This window comes from Crocuta crocuta, unplaced genomic scaffold (assembly GCF_008692635.1).
Source record: "Crocuta crocuta isolate KB4526 unplaced genomic scaffold, BGI_CrCroc_1.0 scaffold80, whole genome shotgun sequence".
Taxonomy (NCBI): Eukaryota; Metazoa; Chordata; class Mammalia; order Carnivora; family Hyaenidae; genus Crocuta; species Crocuta crocuta.
The window spans coordinates 1,845,883-1,867,773 of NW_027527559.1; the positions used below are offsets into that span (position 1 = coordinate 1,845,883).

General features: G+C 48.0%; 1 protein-coding gene across 1 annotated transcript in view; it reads left to right on the forward strand.

Annotated features, from left to right (window-relative positions):
- Positions 1-21,891, forward strand: part of PDGFD (platelet derived growth factor D) — a 100,000-nt gene that overhangs the window by 71,299 nt on the left and 6,810 nt on the right. Inside the window, exons 6-8 of the mRNA XM_077770008.1 lie at positions 5,459-5,521; positions 9,572-9,770; positions 20,400-20,614. Of these exons, the coding sequence (XP_077626134.1) occupies positions 5,459-5,521; positions 9,572-9,770; positions 20,400-20,614 (477 nt within the window). The remainder of the gene's footprint in view (positions 1-5,458; positions 5,522-9,571; positions 9,771-20,399; positions 20,615-21,891) is intronic.

A 21,891-nucleotide genomic window follows, 5' to 3' on the forward strand; every position in this document is an offset into this window, starting at 1 on the left:
TGAGCAGGGGAGGGTCAGAGAGAGAGGGAGTCACAGACTGAAACAGGCTGCAGGCTCCGAGCTGGCAGTCAGCACAGAGCCCGATGCGGGGCTCGAACCCACGAACCGTGAGATCATGACCCAAGCGAAAGTTGGACGCTTAACCGACTAAGCCACCCAGGTGCCCCTGTTTGGTACATTTTAAATGGTGATTCCCTGTTGGCTCTATGTGAGCCTTTAGCAGTAAGTAACGCTAAGGGCCCCACTCTGCTAAGAGCACCCACCGGTGTGGAGTTTGTCCTGCGCTCGCCTGGAGCCCGAGAAAGCAAGCTGTCTGCCCAGGGTGGCACCAAAACATAGGCAGCAAACAGTGAGACACGGGCACAGCTGGCCAGAGTGGGCCTGGGCCGGAGACTGCTGTCCGCCACTCCGGGGCGGTGGCAGAAGCAGTGAACGCTACCCCTGAGTGTACGCTGGGAGCCAGTGAAATCGGAGGGTGCACCCAAAACCCTGTGAAGAGCTCGGCTCCCTGACATTCTAGAGCATGCGCTCTAGTTGGGGAAAGAGATAATGAACAAGGCAAATAGAAAATCATTTCAGATTATCGCAAATGCTTTAAAGAAATTAAGCAAATTAAGTGGCTTGAGTGGCCAAGAGCAGAGGTATGTTAAATCAAATGTTCAAGGAGGGTTCTCACAAACGTGTTATCTGAGCATAGAAATCATGAGGACCTGGTCATTGGAACCCTTGGGGAAAGTGCATCCCAGGTGCAGGGAACAGCTGTGGATGTCAGCCTAAGGGAAGACACCTGCAGTGTTCTAGGAAAGATGATAGGAGGCCATCGTGGTGGGAGTGGGGTGTGTGGGAAATGTGGAACATCAAATCAGAGAGAGACACTGCAGACGAAGCAAGCAGCAGTCAGCTCGTACAAGACCAGAACCTGAGTACCATGGAAAGCTGTCCGAGGGATTTAAGCAGAAGAGAGAAGTGATTTGATCTCATGTTTAAAAGATACCAATAGAGTAAAGTAGCCCAGAAATAAACACATGCACATACAGTTAACTAAGTTTTGACAGAGGAGCCAAAAATACTCCCAAACACTAACTCAAAATAAAGTCAACTTAAATGTAAGACCTGAAACCATAAAACCCCTAAAAGAAAACATAAGGGAAAAGCTCCTAGATATTGGTCTTGGCAATGATTTTCTTTGGATATGAAATCAAAAGCAAAGGCAATCAATAAGCAGTGAGACTACATCAAACTATAAAGCTTCTCCACGGAAAAGAAACAGCAGAGTGAAGAGGCAACCTATGGAATGGGAGAAAATATTTGCAAACCATATCTCTGAAAAGAGATTAACATCCGAAATATGTAAAGAACTCATGTAACTCAATAGCAAAAAAATAAAATAAAATAAAAATCTGATTTAACAGTGGGCAGAGGACCTGAACAGACATGTTTTCCAAAGCAGACAGAAATACTCACAGGTACATGAAAAGATGCTCAACGTTACTAACCAGCAGGGAAATGCAAATCACAAGCAGGATTAGGTATCACCTCACACCTGTTAGAATGACTAGTATCAAAGAGACAAGAGATGACAGGTGTTGGTGAAGATGTGGAGAAAGGGGAACCCTCTGACACTGTCGGTGGGAATGCAAAATGGTGCAGCTACTGTGGAGAACAGTATGGAGGTTCCTCAAGAAATTAAACGTCTATCATACGACCCAGAAATCCCACTTGGAGTTATATAGCTGGAAGAAACTAAATCACGGGATTGAAAAGATACCTCCACCCTCCACGCGCACTGCAGCTCTAGTCACAACAGCCAAGACGTGCAACAGCCCGGTGCCCACGGACAGAGGAATGGGTGTGAAGAAGAAGGTGTGAGATGCATGTATTCAGCCATGAGGAAGAAGGAAATCCTGCAGTTGAGATAACACAGATGGGCCTTGAGGCCATGATACTGAGTGAAGGACATCAGGTGGAAAAGGCAAGAGTGTAAAATCTCACTTATATGTATACTGTTTTAAAAAAAAAAGCTGTCTCAGTCGGAATAGCATGCAAGTCTTGATCTTGGGGTCGTGATTTGAGCCCCACATTGGGCGTAGAGATTACTTAAAAAAAAGTTTTTTAAGATTAAAAAATGCCGAATTCACAGAAACAGTCGTCTGGTGGTTTCCAGAGCTAGGAAAGCAGGGAAGTGGGGAGTTGGTGGCGAAAGGGCACAAACTTCCGCTTACAAGGTGAATAAGGTCGGGGGTCTAGTGCCCAGCCTAACAGTGCTGTATTGTGTACTTGAAAGCCGCTAAGAGACAGTAGTCCTCAAATAGTCTCCCCACTCACACCTGCACACAGGTTTAATTATGTGAGGCCCTGGACGTGTTAAGCAACCTTGTTGTGGTAACCATCTTGCAATCTATGCACGCGTCAGGTGATCTTGTTGTACACCTGAACCCTACATGGTGCTATATGTCAGTCTTCAGGAAGGTGGGAAAAGCCAAGGCCACCACGGCTGCCCCGTAGAGTACAGACTCTGGACTCTGGAGACAGTATAGCCTGGAGAAACCTAGTGACCGAGGAACCTAGCCTTCGGGACTATGATGGAGGACATGAGAAATGATCATGTTAAGGATGGATTTAGAAAGCAAATGGCTGTGTTCCTTCCCATCCAAGACTGTCCTGTCAGCTCTAAAATTCAGAGTTTCTACATTTTATTCCTAGGAGAGGTATTTTTCCTTTTTATAAGCTCATTTAAAATATGTCATTTATAATTAATGTCAAATTTTGAAATAACTTAAAAGAAAGTTGGTTTCTTTTAAGTATCTAATATTCGTGTTGCTAAGAGAAGATAAATTTACTTTTTATCTGGAAATTAATGAAACCGTCTGTCATTTCTGCATATGAAAGTTTTTAACTGGTCTCCCGTAGCCCAGACAGTGAAGAAGGGAAACGTTTTTTTGTGTAGTATTTGTCTAGGTTCATGTGACAAAGAGACTTTCTCCTTAAAAATGCCGAGCCAAACATTTTTACCATATATGTATGCAAGAAAATGAAGCAAATTGAAGTCACAGAGTTTAGCAACTATAGATTAAAAATCTAAATAATTAACAATAGCTCAAAGGATACCCCCTAGAACCTTCCACCAATATTCGGCTTTATGTCTTTCCTGTTTTTCTTCTAACTTCCTTGGACACGGACTCCTCAAAGCCAGCTACAATGACCTGAAAGATCATCACACAACTTGTACTTAGAAACGCACTCTACTGGTCCTGGCTTTGCAAGAAGTCGGCCACGTGCTACAGAGCACGCCGTTTCTCTCTCTGAGAACTGGTTTTCTGATCATTAAAATGAAGAGACTGCACAAGATAATACCAAAATTCTTTCCAGTTCTAAGGTTTTAAGATTGTCCCTCTTCAGATTTTCACACATAGTCAACATACTGCATCTCTAGGTTTTTGTGCTGGTGGCTCTCTGTGTCCCAAGTCCTCACATGCCCACTCTCGTGTAGCAAACGGCCTCCTGGACACCTCTACCTGGATCGTGCATGGGCACCTCAAACACGCCGTGCCCAACAGGACTCTTAATTTTGCCCAGTAACAACTGTGTATACATTCCTCATGCTTGTCTACACAGCTGTCTCTCCCTGAGTCTAACGCCCCACCTTTCTGACAAGTGACCCTCCACTTCCTTACCTACTTACCTGAGTCCGTAAGACTCAGCTGAAGAGTCACCTTCTTGGGTCACATTTTTCCAAGCCCACTTCCTCTCGGGTAAATTTTCTACTCCCTTCTGTAGTATCCCGATTAAACTAGGATTACAGCACCCGCACGAGTGTATCACACATGTAATTTACTTACTCGTTTATGCGTTTACATGTTGAAATCCTCGTAGGAAGGTATCGTTTCCTAGTTCTGTGATTCCACCCTCCACTTAGAGTGTATCACATGATTGGTGAGTAGCAAGTATTGAATGAATGAATGAGTGAGTGAGTGAAAATGAAAATTCCATGAAGTGAGGGTTGCTCGTGGCCGTATCCTATCTGGTTAATGTCCAACCACCGATAGCCCCTTCAAGACGTGGAGAAGCCTCTGGTTCTCTTGCCCAATTTCGCCGGCTCACCTGCTCACCTACTCAGAAGACTCCCATAAATACCAACCTTCACTCGTTTGCAAGCTTCCTTTTGCTGTGGGCATTCCATGTCCTTTTTATGAGAATCCTGTCTCGCAGAGTGCAGAGACCCAATTTTCTCTTTCTTTCTTATCTTTCCTGAAGTCAAGATCAAAATAATGATGTCTAGCCAGTTTTTAATAGCTGTTTGTTTCTTGAACCCCATATGTGATTTAGTTCTCACGTGGTAACAACTAAATTTTTTTAACGCAGGCATTTATATATAAACCAGTCTCATCATGAGCAATTAACAAATGCACTTCTAGCTCTTCAAAATGTTAATGAAATTTAGACCTGACACTTAGCTCTCATGCAGTAAGTGTACTTGGGTAAATAAGCCACCGGATTTGAGTATCAGAATTTTTCTCGGCCTCATCTTCACAAACACCTTACTCCCTGGTCTGGCTGGAAGACATCAACTGACTTGATTTATTGTAGCAGGGTCAGGAAATCATCAGTGACATGTAAAAATGGTAGAATCAGCTTTTCTTCCCCTTCTGTTTTTTAAAGTTACTGCTGCTAGAGTAATTAGCAAGACAGGCCCATACCAACTGGAGACACATTGCCTTTTAAGACAAGTTTCTTTCTCTGAGATCCATTGCTATCACAGATCCTTTAAGGTTTCTCTGAGACAGCTTTCTCAGGCCTGCCTTCTTTCCTCAGGTAAGTAGCACTTTGTCACTCTGTGGCCATTTTCTTCCCCTGCCGTTCTGCCTGACATTTCTTGATAGAGTCAGGAATGGCCCGTTGTTGGTTAATTTATCTTTGAAAAGATCACAGCTCCATCGGCAGGATTGAACACGATGCAGAACCCAGTTCAAACCAAATAAACATCAATACCGATAATGACTATTATTACTCTTTATTAGACACCTTATTAAGTGAGAGTTATAATTACCTAATTAGTGTATGCAGCTCCGAAACCTACCCTGTAATGGAATCGTCCTACACCGGCCTTTTACAGATGAGCAAGAGAAGGATCGGAGAGATTAAGTCGATTGCCTGAGGTCACACAGCCTGCAGGTGGCTGGATTAAAATCTGCACTCCTGTCTGCACATTTTCCATTTCACCAGCCCTTATAAGTGAGTGTGACTATATCCAGGATGTCCATAAACGTACGGGGCCTTAATGAACAGGGTTTCTGAGCAGAAGTGCCTAAGACAAATGGTGACCTGTCCAGCGAGAGTGTGGCCTTTTCTCTGTTGTCACTTAGTTGGAAGGAGTCAGATGGCTGAGATACTGAAACTGAGCACGTAGTGAATTAAACAGAGGTTTGATGGACTCACACGGATATTTCTTGCCTTCTAGGAAGACTTCCAACCCGCAGCAGCCTCGGAGACCAACTGGGAGTCAGTCACTAGCTCTGTCTCCGTAAGTAATTTTGTTTTCTGTTGCCAGGAAAAAAAAAACAAAACCCTGCTGGAGCGACTCAGGTCAGGCCCAGAGCAGCTCCAGCTGCATGAAGGACCCACGGCTCCCCGGAGGCCACACTGCAGTGTGGTGTCTTCTTCCATTTCATGTAGGTGCTAGCGGCCAGGGCCCCACACCGGGGGCCAGCGCCCGCTGTAGGAACGGGGCGTGGACGGTGACCTCAGCGCCCGTCCGTTTCAGAGCAGAACGTTCCAACGAGGGGAGCGCCCAGGCACGGCCGACACAGCACCCTGGCGCATGGCCCCAGCTCAAGTGGGGAATTTGGCAAGAGCGTTTTCAAATATTCCAGGAGAAGCTCTTACGCTTTGCGTTTCAAGGATCTTTTCAGATGTGAAAAATCCCAGTGTTTACAGCAAGATAACTTAAGTGCAAAGCAGGCATGTATCCTATTTGACTTGGAAATAAAACATAACCCACCCTGAAACTGGAAGGGGTTCACGCCCCCATTTTCCCCTCCAAATTGAGTCATTTCTCCAAAAGAACAGACCTTGTTTTCAGCAACCCTGTGAGTAGCACATAGGTAGCAATGAAATTCAAGATAATAAATGCAGGTGTTCACTAGCGGGTCGGAAGCATGGAGAAGCATGGAGAAGCCCATGGCTCTGGGTCCGTGTGGCTGAGTCAGGGTTGATCTTTCTTTTTTTTTTGNATTGCCAATCAATTTCCTGGGATCCTGGTGGGGAAGAGGCCCCTGGGTGTCTCCAGTGGGGAAGCCACATCTAATGGCTTTTATTTGGATTGCTGCAAATTGATTGTTGGTTTGGTTGTGTTTTTTTTTTTTTTTTTATTGCCAAGTGAGAGGCTCTCCTTTGCTCTCTGGGGGATTTTTTAGAAACTTCCCTCAGATGGCAGGGTTTCCTTAGCTATGGACTCTGGGGCTACGTAATTCACCTGGTGTGTCCGCGGCACTAGAATAGCACAGCCCAGTCAAGAGGCCAGTGAGGCTTCTGATGGCGATATTAAGAGTGTTTTATTTGTTTCTGATAGTCCCGAATGCCCGCGCTGGACCTAGCTAAGTGCAGGCAGTCACTGTTGGGCAGGTGGGAAGGAAGACGAGGCAGGTGACGCCGGAGTCCTGAGAGCAGGCTGGGCGCAAGGCTTGGCCTGGTGGCGGCCCGGAACCAGCAGTTCTGAGTGGATGCCCCCAGCCTCTGTGGCCGCCGGACCCCAGGGTGCTGTTCCATCAAGTCCGCTGGCTTCTCCGGCATCGTACGCAAGATGGCTCAGAGTGGTCTAGACATTCCTGCCCCAAGTGTGGAAGCTACATGCTTAATGGCTCCTTAGCGAATTCAGGATAATCCGGGTCCTCTTGAGAGCAGGACTGTGCCGTCCACCGGGAGTACCTCCAGAAGCTCACTGCCGGGCGCACATCCCCTGGTCACGTTTCTGGGCTCAGTTCCAGGGCCGGGTTCTGCTCAGTCCTCTGGAAACAGCAGGGACAGAGTCGTTTCCCTCAGCATTCTGGCTTCCAGGAAGCTTCTGGAATAGGGGTAGGACCCTTGGACCTGCCATGAACTCTGTATAAACCAGATTTTGTTTTTGTCCAATGGCTTATCATTTTCAGAGCACTTCTTTTTATAAATTGTTACATCTTAAAGTTATTCGGTGTTAGTGAAATCAGATCTCCGGTGCTGTGGAGAGGGACATACCCAGTGAATTTTTGTTTATAAAAGTAATTTTAAAACAATTACCCCAGAAATTAAAAAAAAAAAAAAAACCCACCTCATTTCTTAACCATCGCTGGTGTTTCGGTCCATGCAGACGTTTGCACATTTTACCTGTGGTTTGTTTCCCCCTCCCCCCCAGGGACTTAGAGCCCCGTCCTGCAGGGCTTTCTCCTGAAGCGATGTCTGGGGACATAGGCACAGTTAGGAGCACCCCAGGAACTGTTGGCCAGGAGCCCCCCAGAGCCACTGGAAGAGGGTTTCACGTGCATGAAAATGGCTTCACCCCTGTTCCTGCTTTGGTTTCAGAAAAGAGGGAAGCATTTTAATTTCCAATCTTCTTTATGCCGCCCTGCACCCGACTTGGCCAGCTCTTCTTGCATTTTTGGATTTTAGACCCACAGTATCATGATACGAGGCTAAATATGAGTCACCTGGTGAACATGAGCCAGGTAGACTGTAGATTATGCAGATAATACAGAGAGTTGGATGGGAATTTGAAATTTTGATATGGAAGCATAATATCCAACTCTAGCACCTCATGCCAGGAGGGATGGAAACCGGAATGACGTGGTGCAGTCGGAATCATCCAGACACGCATGCACGTGTGCACACATGTACCCACACATGCATGCATACGCATGCACACAGACACATGCACCCATGGATACACATGCACACACACGCACACATGTACTCACACATACATGCATGCATATGCGTGCACACACAGACACATGCACAGAATGCACCCACAGATACACCAGATACATGTGCACACATGCATGCATATGCGTGCACATATATGTACTCAGTACACGCACACACCCTCGGATACACATGCACACGTGCATGCACACACCCATGGATACACAAGCACACATGCATGCATATGCATGCACGCACATGCACACACATGCATGCACACACCCATGGATACACAAGCACACATGCATGCACACACCAATGGATACACAAGCACATGCATGCATATGCATGCACACACACATGCATGCACACACATACACGAATACACACACACGCACACACCTGGATTAGAGAGCTAGCCAGGTCCCTTCACCAGTGGAGCTCAGGTCTGGCTGCCTGTCCCCCACCCCCGCCTCCCCCCACTCCTTTCCCCTATGGGACCTCTTTGAAAACCACTCCTAAACTGCACCTGTGGTAGGTTCATGCCTTTACAAGACCCCTTAGTTTTGCTAAAGAGGGATGATTGGGAAGCAGGTGGTCATTCATCGTTGTTTACAGACCTTTGGACCTTGACTGGTTAAAAAGAGACCACGTTACCTGAAAGTGAGAATGTAAAATGTGCGCTCTGCTGTCTGAGTCCCTGTAGCAGGCTATTTTGTTTCAGGAGCGCAGGGTTTGCTAATTTCCCTTTTCCCTAAGTGATGGGAGGTGTTTGCCCTTGAAGGGTCTTATTTGTCTGGAAGTTTCTTTAAAGGCATTTTGAAACCATTTGAGACTCTCTGCTCCCTATTTCCTTGTTAATGGGTCATGAATTTTTACCAAGATATTTGAATCATGGCTCATTTGCCTCTAGATTATACAAGGGTTAGTGAAGTAAGTGCTTGGAACTTCTATGGGGACATAGTCCATGGCAAAATGCATGAGTTCTTCCAGACTCTGTGTGATGTTGCATTCCCCATTGAAAGAGTATTTCAGAGAATATTTTAATGACATCTAGGATTGCTCGCAAGCAACAGCAGTATAAAAATAAATATGTATGCTTCCTGCGAGAGTCTTCCAGTCTTGGTCAAGACTAATTATCCTTGTTGACAGTAAATAAACTGGTGAAAGTGCCACAGTTATCCAACTGTCTCCAGAGGAGATTCAAACCCTGCTCCCACCACACCTGTAATGCCAGGTGACCTGTGCAGGGGACACAGGGACAGTGGAATGGGTTCTGCAAAAGGTGCCACGAAGGAGGTCAGGATTTAAATTCTAATCATTATTTGTTGATGCCGACATGGATGATGTTGACCTGGAACCAAGAAATGGGATGGTGTCATGTTGATACTGCCATTTAGTCAATACCTTCTTTAACGAGTCTGTTTCCGATGAGCTAGAAGTGTTATAATCTGCCTGGTTGTGATTGGCAGAAGTGTGAATGACTGTCACCTACCCATCAATTGCTCTTATTTAAGAGTACGGCAAGACCGCGGCAGAGGTCTTTTCGCCTGATATTCACGCATATAATGTCTTAGGATCAGAAGTCTGTAGATGCCCTTTCTGTGTACTTGCTTGACTATTGTATTTCGTAGCCCTGGACTCTTCCTGAGTACACTGAGCTGTGTGTCACTCCTAGGGGGTCTCCTATCACTCTCCATCAGTAACGGACCCCACGCTCACGGCAGACGCTCTGGACAAAACAGTCTCAGAATTCGATACCGTGGAAGATCTGCTCAAGCACTTCAATCCAGAATCATGGCAAGAAGACCTCGAGAATCTCTACCTGGACACCCCTCATCATCGAGGAAGGTCGTACCATGACAGGAAGTCCAAAGGTAAGAAACACAACCACGGAGGTTCTTCATAAGCCAATAGCAACATAGATAGTAACACTCGGTGAGGGCAAAAAAAATGTCATCCATTTAATTCACTAAAATCAGAGGCTTACTGCCAGTCTCATCATATACCTTTTCCATAGCACCTTCAAATGAAGTCCTGGGTTTATGCCAAAGTACGTTGTTCGGATGGGATTAAGAAAGGTTTTGTTCAGTCAAAGACGTGTCACAGTTAGGAGCTGGGAAAAAACCTTGTAAAATCATCTGCACCAGGGGCGCCTGGGTGGCTCAGTCGGTTAAGCGTCCGACTTTCGCTTAGGTCATGATCTCGCGGTTCGTGGGTTCGAGCCCCGCGTCGGGCTCTGTGCTGACTGCCAGCTCAGAGCCTGGAGCCTGTTTCAGAGTCTGTGACTCCCTCTCTCTCTGACCCTCCCCTGCTCGCGCTGTCTCTCTCTCTCCTAGAAATAAATAAAAATATTAAAAAAAAAAAAATCATCTGCACCAGCTTCTTGCTTCCTGGCAAGCAAGGTGTTACCAGCCTCACTGGGAGGCAAATAAGTTGGTGCAGGTTGTATGGCCGGCAGGCAGCAGGGAGGAAATGAGAGTCGTGGTTTCTGGCCTCCAGGGTGGTGCCTGTGTGACGGTCCCCTGAGCCTCTCTGATAGGAGTGTTGAATTTGCGCCAGACTCAGGACCAGCAGGCGAGGCTCCTGGTTAGTGGTCAGAACTCTCTAGGAGATTCCACCTCTCCCCATTCAGTGTCTATTCTGAAAGGGTTTCTCAGGAAGATCTACTGTGTGCTTGGTGCTCTGGACTCTTCATAGGATGCAAATGTCCCAAAGAAGAAGCAGAAGCCCCGGGATAGTTGGAGGCATGTAGGCATTCACCTGGGGCTCCGGGAAAGGGCAGTTAGGTGAGGGGAGGAGAGAGGAACATTCACGAGAAAACGTCGTGAGTTAAAACAATAATACTGAAACTCAAAAAAATAATAGCTTACTTGTACTTCTGAGTGATGTGGTCTGAGAATGTTTCTTTGAATGCTTAACTCAAATTAATAGAGAACTATCTTGTGATTTCCTTTTCTTGAATAACACTATAATTTCTAGCCTATCACGTTCTTGCTCTATTTGCTAACATTTGTCATAAAACTGTTCTCTAAAAGTCTAGTAAGACTCGTGTGCACAATAGATGCGAAGATACTCACCTAAAATAGGGCTTGTTTGCTGCATTTCACAGTGTCAGGTGACATCCTAGGAACCATGAGCCTGGCCCGCTGGTGCAGGTCATGTTTGCGTCAGTGAGCACAGCCTCTCGGAACATTTGGGCCCGAATGACCAGTCTGTCAACTCCCCCCCGGGTCTGCTGCTTATGGCTCAGGTCTCACGTCCTGGATACCTGAAACGTAGAGCTCGAGGGCGGGCGGGAGAGTCGCCGGTGGCCCTGACGTTACAGAGGTGTGCTGTGAGAGGCAGTCACTGGGCTCACACACAGAGTCTCCCCAGCGCTCAGGCTGGATTCAACCCAGAGGAGAAGTTGTGTTTCTGGAGTGTTGTCGTCTTTGAGTCTCCACTGCAGCCAGCTCGAAGGACAGTGGAAGATTCACAGTGCCTCGAAGCCCCCGAAAACGAGGAGACTTGCTATCAGACAAGGAAAGGATACCCCCGACTGGTCTTCAAGGATCTTAACCACCACAGCTATCTGAGGACCGGCTCTCCTTGGCACCTAGTGTTTGGATTTTTACAGTTTAAAAATCACCTAAATCCATTACTTTCTTTCCCTCCAAAAGTATGTTGCGTCGGAGGCAGAGCCTCTGAGTTCAGATCCTGACACTGCCACTCACAAGCTTTGTGTTTTCAGTGAGTTGCTGGTCTCCCTGTGCCTCAGTTTCCTCAGTGGCCCCGTGAGTGTGCTCACACCAACCTCTGATGACTATGAGTGGTGGCGCCGAGAACAGCCAGCACCAGGTGCTGGTTCAAGAAGTGCCGGCTCGCTCTGGCTCTTACAATCCTGAAGGATGTTCGTGTCGCGTCACTGGTGAAGGCTGCCTTGTCCCTCGTCTCCCCCACCCCATGGCACCCACCACCCCAGCGTCTGGAGCACTGGGGACGCCACAGCATTTCTGCGTCCTGCTCCTGTTACTGTGGCTTGGGGTTCCCCGAGGGAATAGGAGCCCCTAGGGCCTCAGGGTCCCGTCTCCCCTTGGCGGGGGGCTGTGAGAGGCTGCCGACGTCTGTCCCAGACACACTGACTCGTACCCCCCGGGGGGCGGAGGTATCGATGCTATTTTATGGCTTGTGGGAGATGGAGATCGATCCTGAGAGGCAGCTGAGGTTGCGAGCCACCGTTTAGGGACTGTTCGTCCTATACGTCGGGTACTTGGCTTAGCCTCTGACGTGTTTCAGGTGCTCAGTTAATGTTTGCGGAATTGAAGATACTAATAACCCAGCGTTAGTATATTTCCAGAGTTGACAGAAACCCACCCCATCGATGAGGAAGGCGGCCTTGTTAAGAACGCCTTTGGTTACTGATAGAACCTTGCAAGAGCATTCGAGGTGACCTTCCGCTTATTTCTGACGGAGTCCACATTTCTTTCCATCGCTGGCTCCGGTCTCACTTCTTAATCTCTTGTTTAAAATGGCTTGAAGGCAGATCTGTACTGTTTCGTTTGACACTGGCAACTCACCACGGTCCGCGCCCTTTTGTAGCTGTGCTGATTTAACTGTTTATCATTCCGCTGACGCTGACCCACCTGCGTGGATCTCACACACACAGGGCACGTCCCGTGTAGTGTTCCAAATGTCATTGTCAGCTTTTAGGACTTAAAAATACAGATTCCAAGTTTATGTCCTGTGTAGAAGGAAGGGCGCGGGGAAAGATCAGTAGAAACAGAAACAGAAAAAGGGTTTTACAGACGAAGAAGGTCCAGTGGATGTCAAGTAAAGAGCGCATTTCCTAGGATTGCCAAAAATGTTTCCTCTCATGGGTGTGAGCATTTTTTAATGACGCTGTGCACAGACAAGCATCAGTTCTGGGTAGCCATTGAATCTCCATTCTTCTGATTTGCTTAGACTCATCAAAGTGGCATTTTTCTTGATATCCAAGACAGGTATTAATGATGAGCCTTAAGTGTGAATCTACAAAACACAGAGTTTTATAAATTCTAAAATGAAGCGTGCATACACTGGGTGGAGAGCTTTTATCATGAAGTAGAAATAGCTAATATTGAAAAGGAAACTGTATGCTTTGCTTCTGCAGTTTATTGGAAGGCAGATTTGGTGGCATCACTGTCTACATTTTTAAAACTCACTAGTGATTGGTAAGCTCACACCTGCCTGTAAAAGCTTCGGGACTAAAGAAAATAAAACAAGTTAATATATCTAACGTTCAGTTTCTTAGAACGTACAGAGAAAACGGTAGCACAGATAATCGAAATCTGTACATAACTACAGGTCCCAAACCCAATTTTACCAATAATTTCAACCTCATACTTTCACCACCTCAAAGTTGCCTTCAAGTTAACCAAAAAAAAGTGTTTCAAGTTCAAGGTGCATTTCCTCTTTTGATGAACATGCTATAATAGTATGGCAAACTTGTACATAATTAGATAAAAAGTTATATAGATCTTCTACGAACTACATAATCATTTCATAACTCTTGTAGCCTAACTGAAAACTCACTGTGATTTCTTTAAAACACAATCCTTTGGGGGGCACCTGGCTGCCTCAGTTGGTAGAGCAGGCAGCTCTTAATCTCAGGGTTGTGAGTTCAAGTCCTGCATTGGACGTGGAGCCTGCTTAAAGACAAAAACAGAAACACAATCCTTTGCATTTAGGGGCAGTATCTCTTTATCCAAGTTCTTAGCATGAAATTGAACGTCTTTAAATTAAGATATTTTCGGGGCGTCTGGGTGGCTTAGTGGGTTAAGCGTCCAACTTCAGCTCAAGTCACAATCTCACAGTTTGTGAGTTTGAGCGCCATGTCGGGCTCTGTGTTGACAGCCTGCTTTGAATTCTGTGTCTCCCTCTCTCTCTGCCCCACCTCTGCTCACACTCTATCTCTGTCTCTCTCAAAAATAAACATTTCCAAAACTTATTTAAAAATTAAATAAATAAATTAAGAAATGATCAGTCTCAAACTCTACTCGAGTGGGCATTAATTGAGAGGCCATTAATGGAGATTCACAATGTAATGAGTTGGTTTTTTTTTTTTTTTTACTCATTCCAGGAGAACTTGACTTCCTAAATGATAGTGTGTTTATCATGGGAAAAAATCTAACACATCATAGCAGGGGGAAAAGCCTGTTTTCACAGCATTAAGGGTTGTCACTAAAATGTGGATCTAATTGTTCAGGCATTCCAACTTTATAGTTTTGAACTACGGTTTAACTTACCAGAAGTAAATTCTTACCCAAAGAGTTGCCATTTTTTAACACATGTGCCAAGGTTGACATGCCCTCCTCTTAAAAACAAAACAAAACAGCATTTCCACATTGAGTGGAGCAAATATATTGATACTAAACTGAATCAAAGTGACAGGGTTTGAAATATGTGATTTTTGCAGACTCTAAATGCTTAGATGTTATAACTCTGGGACAGTCATCAACCCATTTCATAGACTCCAGTACCACTTCTCTGACTTCTTACATGACATTATTTTGCTCTAAGATCTAAAACACTTGCCTTTTTTACTTGAAAATTATTTAGAGGTAAATGGCTGGCATAGTAGTTGAAGACTAAACGAAAATTGTTTACTGTCAAACTGTTTGAATTGGTTCTGAATTCTCCTAGCTCAAAATACTTTTTACTTTTAAATTAGTCATTTATCTGTTTCTTTGTCATGCTCTTGTGTACTGACCAGGAAAATACAGGTTTTGCTCTTTCAAAAACGACTTAGGGTGAGGGAAATAATTCCATAATATATAAGACGTGAACATAGCCTAGAACGAGCTGCAGTCATCACACGTTGAATGCTTGCAGATTTCTGTCTACCTATTTGATACCTGGATAGGAACTTGCAAAAGGCTGACATTGGCGATGAATCAGATAAATTGGTCTTGAGATAGCATCTACGGTAAGTACCTCTCTGTAAATTAAACAGATACTGGGAACGTTAAATCAAAATGGATTTATTTTTCTAATTTCTAACGTCAGAAGAGGGATGGCTTCATTAAGCTTCCTGAACCATGTAGTATGCACCACGTAAGAGCTGTCTTCATCAGTGTTAAAATCGCCTGCCACAAATCTGATAAAAAACAGAGCAAAGGAAAGGATGCCTTAGTGGAAAGGGGGAGGGCTTTGGCGTCAGGTAAATTTTATCTTGCGATAAAATTCTCCCTCATGTCCAAGAACAGTGGCCTCGGGGAAGTCACGTGTAGACCCCCGAGCCTCTATGTTCTGCACTTCGCAGAAAAGGCTCTGATTATAACCACCTTGCAGAGTTGCGTTAGGATTAGTAAGAGCAGACTGTCTAGACTGAGAGACCCTCGCCCTTTGGTGTAAAAATACCATAGCTGTTCACAGACACCGCCCCCCCCCTTACATCCCACCCTCATGCAGAGCATCGTGCGCCTAGTGTTGTGAAATCAAAGTCTCATTTTTAGTGTTTTGCATAACCGATCGTGGTGGTTTTCCCCATTGGGCAGAGGACCTACTTGGGAGCACCCTGAGGTACCGATCAGAGGGCGAGCCTTCCTGCAGCACCCTCCTTGCCTTCTTCCAGATGCTGTGGGCTTCGGCCGTCCTCATGCATCGTAGCTCATCCTTGATAGAGCCGCTTCTAGAAGGCCAGGTTCTCAGTCCTACCTACACCGTCAGCAGCTTGGTCCCTTCAGGTAGTGGTCATTGGACACTGTTCCTTGCAAAGGAAATCTGGATTGATGACTAGGGCTGTAAGTGTCCTAAACTCCTTCTGATCTGGGCTTTTAGCTTATGGGTATCCATTCAGAGTCCCAGAAGGTAGGTATTTAAAGACAATCAGAAACCCCTGTCTGGGGGTGCCATGGGGACGTCAGTGGTTTTTACTTGACTTAGTTCTTTCCAACATCCTGAAACAGCGCATGTGCCCGGACTGCACAGATGCCGCGGTTTCTTTTAGCGCTGCCCTGCTTCTGTGCATCGAACCAAATGGTTTTAGAACGGGACTCAAATGGCCTCCACCGGGCTCTCCGCTACGGGCAGAGTGCTGGGAGGAGGGACAAAGAGATGAGTCACTCTCTGCTTCCGAGAACCTTCTCTTTTCGCAGAAGAGAAACATGCAAATACAGAAAATGATGGAACACAGTCTGTGAAGTAAGCACTGTGGTAGAAGGCAGAGAACGCGTGTGAGTCTGTAGCACAGGGCTCGGAAGAGATACGGGCTGACTCTGCCTTCTGACTTGAGCCCTGGAAATCTGACATGACAGGGCTGACTGAGATGCTGGAGAAGGTCAAACCGCAGGACAAAAGCGTGGAATTAGACGTACACATGTAGATGTGGCTCCACTTCCATCTCACGCGTGCCCCAGGCTGTCACCACACGCCACTCACAGTCTAACGTGTATATTGCTGGTGTGTGCCTGCTGAGGGTTTATGAAGATTGTGAGCACTGTAAAGACTTGGTCTGGCTGGTACAAAACGATTCCTGGCTCTCTGAGAACACGTGGATGTTTTTGTTGGAGACACAGGCAGACCCAGGAAAATCGGGATAAGGCCAGAGACGCACAGAGGAGAATCAAGATTGTTGAAAGACCAGCACAGCAAATGCCAGCCGATAAACTTGACGCCCAGAGACTGACCCACGAGAATCATCCTCCTGTTGAGCCAAATAAAGCAGCGAAGTAAACACACATGGGCAGGGAAAAAAGTGCTTCCCTGCATTCAAAGTGAGGACGTTCTTTTGTTTCATGATGAATGTTTGTAAGCAGGAAAAACTTGAAATGGTCAACTTACAAAAGGCTTTAAAATTTTATCATAAGCTGATCCCCACCGATGCAAGCCTGCGAGGTACACTTCAGGCCTACCGCAGAGCAGACACCGCAAGCGAGCAAGTCCCATGAATGTCTGGGGCCCCAGCGCAGGTAAGAGCTCTGCGTCTGTGCAGTGCTGCAGCCCGTCAGGTGCGCTACAGTATTGTCTACAAGCAGTGTTCGTCGCTCAGTTAAAACCTGCTTCATTACTGGAAAATACTAACCATCATCTGCGCTTTCGGCGGGTCGTAATCACTTATGACAGTTCACCAAAACAAATAGAATAATAATGAAAAACGTTTGAAATATTGTTAAGAATTATCAAAATGTGACAGAGAGACATAAAGTGAGCAGCTGCTGCTGGAAACACGGGGCCAATGAGGGGCGCCTGAGTGGCTCAGTCGGTTAAGTGTGTGGCTCTTGACTTTGGCTCAGGTCATGATCTCACGGTTCGTGGGCTCGAGCCCCGCGTTGGGCTTTATTCCGACAGCGCGGAGCCTGCTTGGGATTCTCTCTCCATCTCTCTCTTCCCCTACTATCCCTCTCTCTCTCAAAAACAAACAAATAAATGTTGAAAATGGCACCAGTAGACTTGCCCAGTTGCCACAAACCTGCAGTTTTGGGGAGACACAGTACCTGCAAAGCATAACGAAGCGACACAGCAAACGAGGCACGCCCGCATCGGCTTTCTCCGTCNGCGGACACAGGGCTCAAACCCACAGACTGAGATCATGACCTGAGCCGAAGTCTGACACTCAACTGACTGAGCCCTCTGGGCACTCTCAGCGACCTTTTAAATTAGATGATGGTTTTCACCCNTTATTCCGACAGCGCGGAGCCTGCTTGGGATTCTCTCTCCATCTCTCTCTTCCCCTACTATCCCTCTCTCTCTCAAAAACAAACAAATAAATGTTGAAAATGGCACCAGTAGACTTGCCCAGTTGCCACAAACCTGCAGTTTTGGGGAGACACAGTACCTGCAAAGCATAACGAAGCGACACAGCAAACGAGGCACGCCCGCATCGGCTTTCTCCGTCCTGCGGAGAGAAGCGTCCCTCTCCTAGCACCGGTTCCCTCCGAAGGCAAATTGTTACCGACCCATTCAGCTCTTTGCACGGCTTCGACTGGTTTTCATGACTAAGATACTCGTAGGTGGGGCAGGAAGTTGTTCAAGAAGGAAAGGGGCAAAACGGAGACAGGGAGCAGACGCACTTTCCTTCGGTTCAGGGGAAAGAGATGAAGCTCACTGTGCGGTTCAGGACCGGAGAAGAGACGCTCTCTGCCGGAAGCTAAGCACGGTGTGCTCTTCCAGCAGAGTCTGATCAGTGGGGGCACGGAGCACGTGCCTGTGCGCGTGTCACTGGCAGCGTGTTGAAATGAGAGGCCAGGGGCGGCCACGCGCGGGGAAGCCTGGTCACTGGGTCAGCGAGCGGTCCCCCAGCGGGAGGGGCTCTGCGTCCCCCTTCAGATCTTCAGGCCGGGGCTGCCAGCACCCAGGCAGGGCCTGGCCGTCAGGCCCGCGGTGCGCGTCACAGCCCGTAGGTCACAGCCCGTAGGTCACAGCCCGTAGGTCACAGCCCGTAGGTCACAGCCCGTAGGTCACAGCCCGTAGGTCACAGCCCGTAGGTCACAGCCCGTAGGTCACAGCCCGTAGGTCACAGCCCGTAGGTCACAGCCCGTAGGTCACAGCCCGTAGGTCACAGCCCGNCTCTCTGGTGTAATTCAAGTCACATTGAAGCCATGGTTTCCTCGGAATCAGCACGCGATTTGTTTTGTTGGTTTTTTAACAAAAAGGTGGTTATTTTAAATGGCTCAACATTTCATTTTCTTTCCTCAGAATTCTTTTTACATTAAAAAAAGATGCAAAGAAGGGGCGCCTGGGTGGCTCACTAAGTTAAGCGTCCGACTNTGCCCGGAGGCGCAGCCGGCCCTCGACGCCGGGCGACCCTGCCGTCTCGCGTCCAGTGCGAGGTACACGTCGGGGGACAAAATGCCATTGTCCTTGACGTTTTCGTGGTCTTGGACTTAAAATGAAACTGAAACCTTTTCCTTCCTTACATTGGCTTGTGAGANAGTCTGACACTCAACTGACTGAGCCCTCTGGGCACTCTCAGCGACCTTTTAAATTAGATGATGGTTTTCACCCTCTGGTCCCCTGAATGTGTCCATTCCGGCAACAGATGAAATCTCTCGGAGGGGCGGAGAGCAAGCGAAGTTCGTTTCCCCCGTCCCTCCTCTCACGATTTTGTCACCGTGCCACTAGAGCCCCCTGTAGACCTGGTGGAATTTCCTGCCGGGATGGAAATGCTCCCTGTGTGTGCCCTGCAGGGTGGGAGTCCCTGGCAGCATGCGGTTATGGGGCGCTTTATGTGTACACAACACAAATGGGGGACTGGACTTACAATTGTATTTTACCTAATTAAATGTACACAGCCCCACACAGCCAGTGGCCGCCGCACTGAGGAGCCTGGCCTAGATCATTCTCTGTTTCTGGCACACTCGTTCCTGACTCTGCACAAACAAAATGGGGGAAAAAAGACTTTAGAGGATTACTTTTATTTCACTGTAAAATTTTATATTAAAAATTGCTTCCTGTAACGAAGTTTAAGAGTTAGAAAACGTAAGCAGGTATTCATATATGAACAAAAAATTAATTAGAAGTTTTAAAAGGTTGAGCCCCAGACTCGGGAGAAAAGAATAGCGCTTTGAGTTTTAACATGTTGGAAGCGCCTGCCATAGAAACAGATTTCGCTAAAAGTGCAAGCTGAGATCCAGGAGACAGAAAAAACCCTGGATTCCAAAGACTTTCTCGTCTGGCAAAAGCGGTGAGATTTGGGGTCATGATGACGACCAGCCGTGACAGAAGTCAGGAAGAGTTGTCTTCCGTTTCTGGAGGTCGCATTTCGGGAGCTGGTACGCTGTGCCTGCGCCTCCCTGCCGCTCGCAGGCCGCCCCGGAGTTTTCTAGAAGAGCCAGGCCCGTGCACCAAACCCCTGCCCGAGCGGGAGGGAGACGTCGCCTCTGGTTTTAGCTTCCAGAGCCGACACTCCAGGCCCCGCGGGGCCTCGGGTTTCCTCCCCTCGTCCCCAGGGGCACCTGCCGTGTGGGGCGCCCCGGCCTGCAGCGCCCTGGTCTCCACTAGCCGCTGCGCCGTCTTCCGGCCGGAGCCCTGCCCCCCGGGAAGCACGTGGGGACCCTACGCGCACGGGCGGTGGGCCGGGTCTACGCGGGAGGATTGGAGGTACGATCCGCAGCCGCCCCCCGGCAGGGAGGTCTGCACACGCCTCGGGCGCCGCGCCTCACGCGGGGGACGCGGGGCAGCACCTGGAGGGAGGGGGACGCGGGGCAGCACCTGGAGGGAGGGGGANAAAAAATAAACAAACATTAGAAAAATATTTAAAGATGCAGGGAAATTTGAATCAAGATAAAGACTCAGCCAAAGTTTGCAGAATTTTTTTGGTTTTTTGTTTGTTGCCGTTATTTTATTTATTGTTATCATTAATATTGTGGGCAGATATAATCAAAAGAGGGTTAGATCCCCTCCCCCTTCAGTGTTGGGCTGATAACTAAGATCCAAGGACAGATTTGCTCCCTGGAGTGAGGCTGTCCTCGCAGAACCTTCTGGCACCTGCCGAGCGTGTTTGCTGAGGGCTCTCTGCCGGCTCACGCGGCGTGTGTTTCTTACAGTTGACCTGGACAGGCTCAACGACGACGTCAAGCGCTACAGCTGCACCCCCAGGAACTACTCCGTCAACCTGCGAGAGGAGCTGAAGGTGACCAACGTGGTTTTCTTCCCCCGCTGCCTCCTCGTGCAGCGCTGTGGCGGCAACTGTGGCTGCGGGTCTGCCAGCTGGAAGTCCTGCTCGTGCAGCTCAGGGAAAACCGTGAAGAAGTATCACGAGGTGAGTCGCGCCAGCGCTCTCGGCTGCAGTCCTGCGACACAGACACACGTAGGCTCCTTCCAGCTGCAGACGTGACGTCGTCTCCAGGGTGCCGGGTGACCGGGCTGCTGCATACAGTAGTTCAGGTTGCTCACTGCACAAGGGCACCCAGCTGCAAGGATGACTGGGAGCTGAAATGATACGTGTGCTAACCTTGCGACGCCACATGCCCTGGGGAGGGGCTGAGTCATTCCTGGAGGAGGGAGTCTTCTCCCCAGTCGTATAGCCACCTGCGGGGCGGCAGCAGCCTTGGTAGATTATACCGTCACGTGTGTGATGCCGTGAGGCAGAGCCTTGCGGGCGTCCTCATACTGATGTGATGGTGTTCCTCAAGGCCGTAACTGCAAAATCCGGGCTGCGTTCAGAAAACTGTAAGGGCCAGACTTGAGGTTAATCAGGTCATTAAAAAATTAAGCGGAGGGGCACCTGGGCGGCTCAGTCAGTTAAGTGTCTGACTCTTGATTTCAGATCAGGCCACGATCCCACAGTTTGTGAGATGGAGCCACACATTGGGCTCTCTGCTGACAGCGTGGAGCCCGCTTGGGATTCTCTCTACCCCTCTCTCTCTCTCTCTCTCTCTCTCTCTCTCTNCCTCCGTCCCGCCGCGGCCGCCGCGGGCATTGAGTTAGGCCTGGCGCACCCGCAGGGGCCCGGAGCGCCCGGGAAGCTCGGCGTCTGCAGGTGGCAAGGCCGCGTGTCCGTGTTCGGGGGGGCGCCGCGGACCTGATTTGCCCGGGGCACCCTGCTCACTCTTTGTCACACCGTCTGTCTTGCCCAGGACTGTCTGAGTCGCGGTACCAGCCCCCACCTCGGTGCCCTGCTCCTGCTGGGGTGCCCGCAGCAGTAACCCCCGCCGAAAATACCATGCTGTCCCTTCTCCAAATATTTTCACTTGTAATCACTTAGGTTTCAGAAAAATTGACTTCCAGCCCTTAAAAATCTTAACTGCACATCTTTCATGACGAAGCATGGAAAAAGTCAAAATGGAAACAAAAGTATGAAGCTCTTTATTTTTAGGCAAGAAACTGTTTCAGGGCCATAACCACCGTTTTGTTTTTTTTTTTCTTCNGTCTGACTCTTGATTTCAGATCAGGCCACGATCCCACAGTTTGTGAGATGGAGCCACACATTGGGCTCTCTGCTGACAGCGTGGAGCCCGCTTGGGATTCTCTCTACCCCTCTCTCTCTCTCTCTCTCTCTCTCTCTCTCTCTCTCCCCCCCCCCACTCTCTCTCTCTC